Source organism: Aphis gossypii, chromosome 2 (genome assembly GCF_020184175.1).
Source record: "Aphis gossypii isolate Hap1 chromosome 2, ASM2018417v2, whole genome shotgun sequence".
Taxonomy (NCBI): domain Eukaryota; kingdom Metazoa; phylum Arthropoda; class Insecta; order Hemiptera; family Aphididae; genus Aphis; species Aphis gossypii.
This window is the reverse complement of record NC_065531.1, coordinates 49600861-49614696: the sequence shown is the minus strand read 5'-3', so window position 1 is coordinate 49614696 and position 13836 is coordinate 49600861. Positions and strand designations below refer to the sequence as shown.

The 13836-nt window shown below is 32.7% G+C and overlaps 1 protein-coding gene across 1 annotated transcript in view; it reads left to right on the top strand.

Moving 5' to 3' along the window:
- Positions 1–4713: 4713 nt before the first annotated feature.
- The window catches only part of LOC114119268 (uncharacterized), a 38620-nt gene continuing 29497 nt past the window's right edge, over positions 4714–13836 (top strand). The window contains exon 1 of the mRNA XM_027980774.2: positions 4714–5499. Coding sequence (XP_027836575.2) covers positions 5231–5499 — 269 coding nt within the window. The 5' untranslated portion in view covers positions 4714–5230. The remainder of the gene's footprint in view (positions 5500–13836) is intronic.

The window sequence follows — 13836 nt, the reverse complement described above, 5'->3', positions numbered from 1 at the left end:
AAATCTCCGAGAGACTTTAACGAACAACATAAACATACAAATACGATACGAGTAAACAGCAGGCCAGCCGAACCAGGTATAAAATTGATATTAGGAACTTAAAAGATTAATTTCAAGATAAAATTAATATTTAACATCCATTGCACGCCTGCCTGTCGAACAATAATAATAATAATAGTAAAAAAAAATGTGTATAATAATCATTTATCACTATGTATGCATTTCCGCATTTAAGTCTGTTTACGCGTGCCGCGCGTTCGAATTTTCTTACGAATAAAAAAAACCGTATTTCCTAGTGAGTAGGTTTAACAGTAAATGTTATATATATACATATATAATACACCATAATAAAGGATATGCGTCTATTCAAAATCAAATATCATATATTGCGTACACATGTCTATAATGCAAGACATTATGTATCATATTACAGATATTGTTACTAAAGCGGCAGTTGGAATCACGGCCGTCATCAATTTGTTTCCTCGGTTATTACTTAACTTCAGAATTATCCCGCGGGTATATCAAATTCACACTAACACAATAATATGTACTATATACGCAATATACATGCGTATAGTTCGCGGGTTTGAGACGTGCCTCGTAGGCCGAGTATTCGGTCCACACGAATCTCGTCATAGTCTGCAGCTGGTCAGAAGCGAGACGAAGTCAAAATGTCTAAATAAACCGCAACAGTATATTACCGAGTGCGTTCGATTTCGACTCGCCCACCCGACGCGTGCAAGGTGGCGCTATCGCGATATTATAATACTTTATGTATTATATTTCCGGATAAACTTTTCGGGTGGGCGCTTGTTTATAGACGATGTGAGTTATCATTATACATAATATTATATATTGTCGTAGTATGCGTGCGGTTATAGGCGTATTATACGAAATTTACCTATATATATGTATAGTATAATATGATTACATTAACGGCGGCACAGCTATAGTATACCTATAGCAATATAATAATGACGTCCTACGACGACGAAGCGACGTTGTTTGACAACCGGCATTATAGGAAGATATGACTGTTGTGGTGTCAGCATAAAAATTTATTTCGACGACTTTTTGAATTTTGACGTGAAGCGTAGTAGGTACATATGATATTGTGCTCTTATTTCATTGTTTCTCGGAGATCAGTTAAGACTGATCGTCGCAATCGTTTTTGTTACTATATACCTGTCACCACCTTAATTATATTATATCGTCAACATTTTTTTACTTACTACGCCGAACGTTTTTGTTTATTGATTCCACCTGTTTATATTTGTAAATTATTTATTTTAATAAATACAAAATGTAAAATGAATAAATTAAATTAAAAAATACAGACTGATTCTTATATAATAATAAGACTATAAGAGAGCTAGACAGTAATATAATAAGCAAAAACAAAAATTATGAAAAAAAATATATAGCAACAATTTTTGATGATTATTTAAATAAAAAATGTAATAGATTTATGTGTATAAACTGGCATCCAACCACTACTCTGAAAAATAAATCAACTTAACACTACAATTAACCTAACAATTTTAATTATTATTTTTGCCTTTTTGGCGTTATCATCTAAATAAATTGTAAAACATTTTGTAAAAAAAACCAATCACTAATTATTTAAATTATATTATTTTACTATTTCAATAAATTTTATTTACGATAAAAATACTGTCGATGGATTTAAATTAAAAAATTTCGGCGGAATCGCTAGCTGGCGGAATTTATATTAAAACGGCGGAATCGAATAAAATGGATAAAACGGATTTCTAATTTATATGTAATTATATATAATACTGATAAATGGTAATATAGGTGTCATTATAGTACTATACTACTATAATGATACGTTCGAACACATATCGTTTGAAGCGGACGACGAATTTCTCGGCAACGATAATACCAATCGGAACAAACACGCAAATACCTGAAGTGTTTCGGAGAGGATACCTCGTCCCGCTTTAGTATTTGTTAAGAGTCTGCATAAGTATTGGCCCGTCGTCCGTCCACGTCACCGCTGCTATATACCACGGTAGCTGACAGGCGGTGGCGACACTCTATACTTATAATTATGCAAATTAGCCAGTCAATTAACCGGTACTTACAGCGAATAACATTGTATGTATTTACATTTTACAATAATATTTGAATACGTATATTTATTGTAAGATAGCATGTGAATGTAATATTATAAGTATATTATTATTATTAACTTGTTAAATTCTAATACTGCAAGAATGAAAGATAACAAATATACGATGTGTATATAATGTATACATAGGGATTAGAGATCACGAACCTTGTATTGTTTTTCATCAAAGTTAATCTCAGTAAAATATTTTTTTATTTATTTTTTTTAAAGTCAGTGGTCATTGTGTACGTTTGCCGACACGGACGCATAAATTATTAATTATATGTTAGACTTGCAAACTATATATGTATTATATTTGTCCGCATATTCTACGTACAAAACGTATATGAATAACGTGTACATCTAATTAATTATACATTAATGCTGAGGAGCAAGTAACGATTTTTTCTTATCCGTATCGCTTCGATTGTGTTTGTCCAAATTAAAACTTCGATAACAATCGCATAAAAGGACAATTCAATTATTTGGTAGCGCCTCTAAGCCCGCAATGACTTCATTGTGATATTGTTTATTCTACAAACAACGGGGTGCCGCCAACAAGTTTTCTGCTATAGTTGTATTATATATCACGCACAAGATACATGTATTAATCAACCAATGACCCCGAGATATTGAAAGTGCGCCAACTGACCATGCCTAAGCATGTGGGTGCATACCCGTGGTACAGCGGTGAAATATACAGCTGGCCGCGACCATATTTTCCATTCATGGTTTCCACGAACACCGTTCTATCAAAATGTAATGCGATTTTGTTGTAAATTCACTATTCGAAAATACCTACATATAATTTTATTATATTATTATTAACGTCCATTTGTATCACGGTCGATCGGGTATGAAAGAATTGTTTCATAATATAATCTCTTATATTATTGGGATTTAGCTGTACTATCTGCAAGCTATCCCTCTTATGTAGACTAATTTTTCTGTTACATTCTGTATTGTGAAGTTAATTATTTATTTTAATAATATTTTGGAAAAAAACCTTGTTTCCCAGTGTTAATTAGCTCCAGTGAAGGATAATCAAAATTATATTATGTATTCTCTTCAACATGTTTGATTTTGGTTTGTAGTAATAATAATAATAATGTATGTTGATTTTTACTTCAAAAGTTAGGATAGCGTACAATTAATATTCTATACGTTCGTATTAGCTTTTAATTCACGTAAGCACTGTGTTGTATGTGCGTGAAATGGATGAGTAAATCGTTTTGACTGTATTTTTTCGTCCAACATGTTCATCGTAAAGTATCCTGTATTATGAACAGCAGGCGGCAACAAGAAGTATTGGATTTACTTCTTGATATAATTTTGTCTCCTATAAGTCCTTGGTCGTATATGCTTAATGAAATAACTAAAATCAATGACGAAAAGCAAAAAAATTATATGAAAAAAATCATATCGCTTTTTGTATTAGTCCGGTTCTACTTCAACACATTCCATACAGTACACAGGCATATAGCCTCTCTGTTTCAATTTGCAATACTTTAATTATAGTATTTACTAATACAGTAATCTCTCGTTATCCGACGTTGAGGTATTATATGAGCACTCAGCTGTCGGCACTGTAAATAATTTAAGTCGATTAATTTTGTACATCACTAGGTATAACTATAAAACTATGTATAATTTTTTATCCTTCCTGACTTGTATGTATAATGTATATTGTATATATAATTACCTAATAAACTAGTTGTGTACATTAAAAAATAATTAAACAAATATGCAGTTGCAGAAAATACATATTAACGTTGTTGTGATTTTTAAAATTAAAAAAAATAAAACTTAACCTCCTTTTTTACATTGCTTTATGGACTCGTTATCCGCGCAACTTTGCTGGAACGTAACTTCCGTGGATAACGAGGGATTTCTGTATTATTATATGGAATACCTATCTTTATGACAAAACGTATAGTATTTACCTGCAGAATACCGCAGCAGCTATTATGTCTATTATGGCTATTTTTATGAAACGATATCATGTGGACACTGTCAGGCCAATTGGATATTTCGTGTCATTGGAAATCCAGAAAACCGACCTCCGTCTAAAAAGCGCTCGTATACCTTGATGATGTGAAGCAGTTCTATGGATCTATATATGACATGTGTGTGTGTGTGTGTGTGTGTATGTATTTGTATGTGAGAGTCTATATCGTTAGCTGCGGCCCACGGACACATTCCAAACGCAATCGACCAAATACACTGCAGAGTTTCAAAGCATAAAATATATTATAATTATATTATATTATTATAAACTTAATCGTCGTCGTCGTCGTCATAATTATTATAATTAAAATATATTTTTATTTTGGTATATCCATATTAATAATGATAACGTATTCGGACAACGATATTAAAATAATAATGATAATATTAAAGGCACAAATTATTATCGTTATTGCCGCGGTGACGACGTCGACATCAAAGTTCCCGCACGGACGTCTCTGCCGCCGTATATTCAGGTCGGTTCTCCCACTACGCGTCATCCGGCGACCGCCGCAGCCTCAGCGCGCGCGCTCCTATAGATCGCCTCGATCACCGCCACCGGGACTTAACCGCGGCAGTTTGTTTGCGTACGCGGTCAACTGTAGTCGACGTCTCTCGACGGGGATATGCCGTATCTGGTGATCACAAACCATTGCAAGTATTGTTTACATGATTATTTCGATCGTCATCGTAGGTATTACAAAGTCCGGTGAATCACACGTTTAAGCGGTCGTTTCTCGTCCTGATTTCATAGGCCGCCCTTACGTCGAATTCGGACACGTTTTCGTAGTCGTTCGTCGGAGTACGCGTAACACAATATTATAACATATCGATTTTGAGTTCGCGCGCGGTTTTTTTTTTTTTTTTGGTTTTTCGTCGGAATATTTTCATTCCGGTGCCAAACAAACAAGCAAACGCGTCCGTGGTCTCTAGGACGTTTTCTACTATATACAGCTAACGGTGTTGTTTTCGAGACCCGTTAAGTTTTATCGTTATCACTGCCGTTTTACACATTTTTACTAAATTATAAATTTTAACCAATCGATCCCGAGTACCGCGTCGGTGGTGAACACATATACGCAAACTATGTTGATATACCCGACGGCTGGCAGCGGGGCGATCAGTAGCCGTATGAACGCGTCGGGCCAAAAAGGCGGCCGGGCCGCAGCCAAAGGTGCAGTGCAGCGCAAGGCGGAAGCCAACAAGACCAAGAGCAGCAGTAAACAGACGGTGCTATGGAAGCACGCGGACGTTGAACAGGGAGTGGTCGTGGTCGACGAGAAACAGCTAATGCGGCTGGTCAAGACTGAACCCATCGAAAACTATTACCGGCTGGACAGCGAACCATTCGCCAAGTAAGTTTTTAACTTAAAATTATGTTGTCTATGAGACGTATTATAGGAATAATTGCATAGAAAATAATAAATTGTGAATAAGTAATATATAATATTATGATCAAATATAAATAATTCATTTCTCGATATAGTAAAAGTATATATTTCTGATGATAAGTTCGATTCATAACCATGTATGAATAATAGTATAATTTGATATATTATATATATTTTTCACATAATAACCAACTATAAAACATGATTTCCCCTGAGAAGAAATGAAAAAATATTAGGTGTTTATACGGTGGTAAATCGGTGTATTTCAATAGGTTCTTGTATATCTCGTTTCATAGTCAGTCGATAAGTCGATGTACCTAGTTTATTAATAAAATCACTCGAAATGAGCTATTCACCTCTAGATTAGATATAGCACTCGGTATATTTTTGAATGTAATTCAAGCGAAAATTTTCTAAATATTTCTGATATCTCCAAGTACAATTTCCGAAAGTTTGAAAAAAGTAGTTTTTGAGTCCATAAGCTACAAATATACGGACAGTAATCAATGGAAATCTTATAAATACCTATGTAAATAAAATAAATTATTCAATTTTCGTAAGTAAAAGCGAAATTCATGTATGATCCACCCTATACCAACTTATATAGTTTTATGTTTACATAAAACTTGATGTCAATTGTTTTAATAATTTTAATTTTGCAAATATCATCTAAATGTATATTAATTTATATATGTGCGCGCGCGCGCGCTTGTGTGTGTATAGAGAGAAAGAAATAAAGAGAATAAAAATAGATATAAAAATGATTAATGGAAATAATTTTAAAATGTACCACCTGTTATGATGTGATTGTCTCCGCTTAGCTTTATCATAAATACGTCTCTGTCTACGCTCAATCAAAAATCAGTTGCAATTTCCCACGTGGTCATAATCGATTTTACTTAATATGTACAATTATATTCATTCATTTATCTACGTTTTTCATACATCTACGTCCACTTAGCTTCTTCTTATCTTGTGCAATAAACAAGAATTTATTGATAATTCTCAAAAGGGTTTTTACATACGTTTATCTTAAAGGGGTAAATTTGCGTACCATATAAATAACCCTTTGTAGTTTCATCATTGCTTGCTATTTTAATTTCTTCAAAAAATAAATGTATCTATTATATTATAATAATTATTATAAATTCTCTGACAAGACTTCATATAGTTTATAAATTAACGATAGAAAATTAAAAATTTTTATATTTATATTATTATTATTATTGCAATTTAAATAAAAATAAATTGATGTTCATTTATTTAATTTATTTAAGCAAGTTGTTCGTAAATTTGTAAATTTAAAATTTAATTCATAACTAACGAGAAACCCTGTCATTTAAATAAAAATTAGTAAAGTTGGAAATTTTAAAGTGTCTATATTAAATAGGTACTTATATACTCGTTGATATCTTTATTTTTAAGTGTATCTAATCGAACTTGTTTACAATTAAGTTAAAGAAATTATTTTATATTTTCTTCACTTCAATCGTTTTATATTGATAAATCTATACCAAGTTGTACAAAGAATTTAAACGAAGAACAAATAATAACTCATGGTTACAATTTACAATTATACTTATATAATGTATAACCTTCTATCAATAAATAATTTCAGTATAATAAGTATATAATATTATAGTATACAATATACCTAAATATTAGACTTATGGTGTGATTAAAAATAATAAAATTATAACTACGACTTGTTATGAACGGTGTTACGTAATTTCTATACGTTTCTTATTCATAAATACTTAACAGTTAATACTAATGTAAAAACGATACTTTTATAGTATAATATATGAGTAACTTGAATCCCGACGTACGTCATTCGAGTAAAAATGATCTACTAAGAATAAATTATGTTCTTGAAATTTATTAAATTTGTTTTATTATTCCAATATCTACTTAATTTATTTTTATTACGAACAGATTTCTAAGACATAATTTAAATATAATGTAACATAATTATGTTTAAACCTATGACTGAATACTTTCTGTTTTCCTTGGATATTTAACCTACCATGATACCTTGTTGATATTTTAAAATCATGTTCATAATTATTGAATAGGATAATTATTATTAATTATACATTAAATTATGATAATTATAGCGTATTAACAAGACATTAATTGTAGTAGGTATGACTTAATGTTTTGAAATTTGCAAATTGATTCGTACTATCAATACTAGTATATAATTTAAAATATGACGTATATATTATTTATTAGATAGTAGATACCTATACCGAGTAATTACGTCTTGTTAAGACACAATAAATGTTAATTGGACATTATTATTACTTTAAACGTTTGAGATTGGTCTTTACTTTTGCATACGAAATTTGCATTAATACGGTGAGTGGAATATAATTACTTTAGTTCTTGAAATGAGACTAGGAAGTCGCAATTTCAACAATGGTTATTTCACGTTCTACAGTCACCGGTCACCGTGTAAATTTCAAAATTACATGTTCGTTATTTTCAGTGTTCATACACACTGAGTATACAAACGCAAAAAAAGCGCGCGTCTTGTACTCATTATATACATAATATATAGGTATATATACTGCATACTATAAGCTATGTACGAAGGTACGCGATGTTTATCATTTTTTTCCTCTTATCGTTTTTATCGACATTTTATTGTTATATACTCTTCGTCGGGCTAATTGATTATTATATGGGATTCGAACAATGTTTTTTTTCCGTTTTTTTTCTTCTTGCCTTCCGCCCGTGTCGGACACACGACTGACATGCCGAGGACGAAACTGTCAATACATTATTGCGGACACGTATCAGGCCGGCGTATAGTTACGTATGCACGGCTCGATCTCGGCGCGGCAGATCCATCCGACTCTGCGACCTCTTTGGTAATTAACGAAAAACAACTATACCGGAATTTTATACAAGGATATCATCGTGCTCGTACTCACGTAAAAATACACGCACACACACTCGTGTTTATTTACTGATATTATACGCGCGTGTACGATTATATATATATATAGGTACAGTGCGAGCTGCTGCATCCGTGACCATTATTGCCGCTGTCTCGTGCCACGACACCAGGGATTCACCCCGATAATACTATACACCGACGACGACGGTTTAACGATCCATTACTATACGTCGCATTTTTTGTACGTTTATGTAGCAGGTACAACCCAAATTTGGTTAGGACTTGGTTATAATCCCTTATACGTGCAACAGGGGCCATTTGCGCGTTTGTAGACAAATCGACGTATTATTATGTACCTACAACTGCCCATATAATACGTCTAGACTGCGCCGCCGCGGGTGTATAAATCTCGCGAAACACACCGGTCTGACTATATTGTTATGTGCACGTTAATCCAGTACAACTACATAAATATTGCTGCAGTATTGCGGGATCGTCGTATAGGTATAAACATCATATTTTACAAGACAACCCGGCGTCCGCGATGGTTTGTATTAAATATTAATATATTTTTATATGAGACAATCGAGCGTGATACGCATGTTTATACCCGAGGGTGCGATGTGGTGAAATAGGAAGTAGGTATATAATATGCAAGGAGAAAACCGTAGTGGAAAAAAAGAATTACAATAAATGACAAAAAAAACCCCGTAGCAATGCCGTCGAGTTCGCTCGTATATAATATGTATATAATATATAATAATATAACATCATTATAATCGTAATCATAAAAATGATCATGATGTGACGACAATTAGTTCCTGGAAAATACTATTAAGGTTCGTCCTTGCAATGAAAACCCGATTCACCTCGTGGCGTTAGCGAAACGGTTGCAAAAACAAAATGGATCATTGACTGTATTATAAGTTAGTTATAACATAATAATAATGTACGCGCGCGTGAATATTAACGCGTATAATAATATATACATAATAATAATGTAAGTACACGATATTATATTATTCAGTAAGTCATATTATCGATTCGCGGACTACCGTCACAAATGTATTACGCACGAGCACGTGTACGGAAGCTATATGCATATGTACATTTTAACCAGTTAATATGAGGTGATATGATTCTGAAATTCCAAAAGTAGGGATAAACAGTTGGATGAAGAGAGGCGTGTACTTATAAAATATATTGTCATAGCGTTCTCAGCGGCGGCAGTTTGTTCTTATTAGCCTTTAATGGCACATACTTCAACATCATTATATTTTATTTATCATAATATGTAGTATATAATATATACATATATCAGGGATTAGAACCTTTTGATTTTTTCGTATTCGGTTCGGTGAATACAAGTATAGCGCAATACAGTTCCTGTTTCAGCACAAAACATGTACGCCTCATAAAAAACCCAAAAACGTTGTTCTGTTCTTTAAAATATCAGCCGTTTTGTTTGATACCTAATTTTACCACGGCCAATATAAATTTTTGAACATGAATCGGGAATAAAACCACTGCCAGAAACATTGTAAAATACTTTAAGGACTATCGGCAACTATCAAAATGTCGTTATTGTGGATCTGTTTCTAAATCTGAGTTCCTGCAAATATCTGATTTCAGAACTGTTTCTATTCGGTACGATTCTACTTTTTCAGTCCCTAATTTAATATGTTTTATATGGGATAAACTTCACACATATACGGAAAAATTACTCGGAGTCAATAATTTATTCGATATTAAATTTAAATTATATTCTTCTGACAAATCGCGATCGAAAACGAATCATGTATACGAATTGCAGGAGAATATTATTATTGTATGCCGTACAGTGTTATAATATAAATCCGCTTGAAAATGAACAACGTGTCGCTCTCGATACGTATTTGCACCGTCCGCCGACGGTGTAAATAATATATATTCCGTGTTTAAATAATTAGCGATGTACACACCTGCATCCAAGACGAACAAATCAATTCTTTCAGCCATATATATATTATATTATAAGTGCGCGCGTTAGCACTTACGTGTGTACTGGCTAAAGGCGCATAATATATTATATTATAAACCATTCAATGCGAGTCGCGTGGAAGTACAATAAAATACATGGCGAGACGTACCTACATATAATATTATAACATTTGTATTCGTCCTACACGTGGCTATACGACCTAAGTATATTATAAATGTGGTACCTATTCCGTGTAAAAAAAAAATTGCGCTTGTCTCTCCGGCGAACGGGTTCGGCCGTGACTGCTTACACGTCATGAGTATATATTATAAATATTATTAAAATATATAACTTATAGGTTTGTAAAATATTATGTGAGTTTTAAAGTTTCGGGTCCCGATAAACTCTCGCCTTATACGGGTTACCTACGCGATATAAATATTTTGTTATATACACATAAATTAATACGTTGTGCGGTTAATATTAATCTCCGTATCGATGACTGGATTGTCATGATGGTGGTTCCTAATTATTGACCACTGAACTTCTGATAAAAAATTTTGAGCATTCGATTCAATGGCAAACGTATTTCAACAAAATTCAGTCGACCTTCCGAACCCGGCTGAAGTTTAGTCGAGAACTCTATACTTTATTTACAAGGATAGCGTCGGTATAATATGACTGCAGGGGTCGCTTAAGTTTTTTATTCAAGGTCCACAAAAAATATCAAATGCTCTTAGCGAGTCAAGTTTAATAACTTAGCTAAGTTTATTAACACATATAATTTTAAAATTTTAGATATCTACTCGTATATTTACTGTCCTATGGGGCCCACGGGCCGGTTAAAATTTGTCGTGGTCCGTAATTCTGAGATCCCAGCTGTAATACGATGTATTCATGTTCCATAACAATATTGTATGCACCCGAGCTTCGTACTTATGCGTAGATATGCTTAATATTAAATATAATATAGCACTATCCAAATAACATTTAACACGTTGCGGATCGAGTGAAACTATAAGGAGAGACAATTTTTTATCGTGACATAATTTTATCATAGTACCTATATAATTAAGTAATAAGTTACCTAGCATAATTCAATTACAGCGAATTTCGCGCTTGCTGTACGCGTATGCGGGTGGCGTCGATTCGGAAGTCGATTAACGCGCGAGTGGGTATTTTTCACTATTTTTCACTATTTTTTTTTTATTTTATAAAATAATAAAATACATATCTTTGCGCGAGATCGTCAATACACCATCCAGACAATGACTTATGAGTTATGACTGCTGGCTCACGACTGACGAGACACCATCATACCACATACGTCGTTAAACGCGTATACAGCTATTAAAGTAAACCAGCTTGCAATGTATAAATACATCAATATGTATGCAGGGGAACTGCGTTATCTGATACACTTTTTATTGGCAGGTAAAGCATCAAATGTCTTAAAAAATCCTATTTTCAGGTTTTGAAAACTTTTTAAAAATTTGGACGAGGGTTGAACGGCTTTAACAGTTTGAAATTCATACCAGACTATCTATGATTTCTAAATTAAAACATGAGATTAATCAGTATTTATTTATATGGTTTAAACATTATAGACAATATGAATATAAAATAATTACCTATCAATAATATATACATAGCTTCAGCATAGGTACTATTCGTACACGATACTCAAATTAAATCTCGTGTAATAAAATATAAATGTATTGCGTTATAAATATTTCCTTTAGATGTTAAACAAATGATTTTTCTCGAAAAAGTAAAATACTTGTGGGTTGAAATGATACACTCGAAGTTTTGCTTTAATTCATTTTTTTTAAGTTCAGTGACACCTTTACATAAATGTACAACATTTAAGCGATTTGTATTCATCAATACCAATTTTGTGTTATTAAAGATTATACTACAGTTGATTACCTATTACAAATTCTAGAAGTAAGAATATTATAAGTGTTCTCTCGTTAAGTTGATTTCGATGTTTAAATTTTGAAACTAGTTATGAGTAATAAATAATAATACATTTAAAAATACTCGTAATTTACTTTTAACGCAGATATAGTTAAATTCACTTTAAAATTAATGTGTATAAGACATAAATATACAACGAAATCAGCTCTACTGAATGCAAATTTCTTAATTGCGCGTACTCGGGACGAAAAGTCACGTATAGGTGGGCAGAACGTCCTCAATAATATAATCAATTCATTTTTTGACAAATTTAGCACTATACATATATATATAAAATTAACGAGTAAAATATACATTAAAATGTATATTATAAAGTTAAGTACCTGTAAATCGTGCGATTCATCAACACTGTTATCTATATATACATGTACATATAAATGTATAATTATGTATGCGTGGTGTGTATCGTACACCTCCACGTAGTATAGGCCGTTCTGACTGGCGTGTGTCTGCACGCGTGCGCGTCTTCGTGTAAATTGTGTGCGCGTCGAATAACATATCGTTTTTGCATATTATAGTTACGAGTATTTATATATATATATAATACATCTAATAAACTATATTTTAAAAGTTCGTTTTCGAGTCGTTTGGCAGCGGTTTTAATTTTCTTGGAAAGTGGTTTTGATTTTCCGACCCTTTTTGCACGATAATTTGTGAAAATCAAATTTGGGTACCTCTGATGCGTGTTCTTATTCGTTTTAAGGAATGAATTCAGTTTAGGCTGAGCACATGCAGGTCTCTCGACTTGGTTAATACTTCTAGGTGTAATTCAATGTTGTTCATGTTTACAAAACTATTATTGGTTCATTTGGTTCTTAAGAGAAAGAAAATCTATGAACAGTTTAATTATGATCTTTCTTTTGTAGTTTTTATTAATTTACTACTGTTTTTGATTTGTATTTTCTACTATTTGATTACAACCTAATACAACAAACCGAATGTCGTAAATATCAAATCTTAGATGAAGGAAATTCATATTATCGTTACTATCGTTGCCATAGGAAAAAATTAGATTACACTGGGGCGTGACTAAACCGGGGAGAATAAAAAAAATAAAATATTTTAAGATTCGATGAGGTGGTGGGCGATTGTTTAACACGGCGCAATATCTCAACGCCACCAAATATGTACAATTTCAATTAAGATTTTCTATAACGTGTGCCGCGCCGTAGTCTTTGCACACGTGGCATGTCGATTCGGAGGAATGCTACTGTGGCCGTCCGTAAATAATAATATAATTTCGACTGTTAGACGTAATGGGTACGGCAACAAAAATAATTATTACTTTCTGTTTGGAAATTCGCGAACTGTACATATATAACATAACGCCTACGCACCAAAACGGATATTATCATGCACACGAGTGTTATAATAATATTATTTTTATTATTAGCAGTATTAATATTCCGGACGCGATGATTTCTGCGTCGAAAAATTCCAAAATTTATTGTAAAAC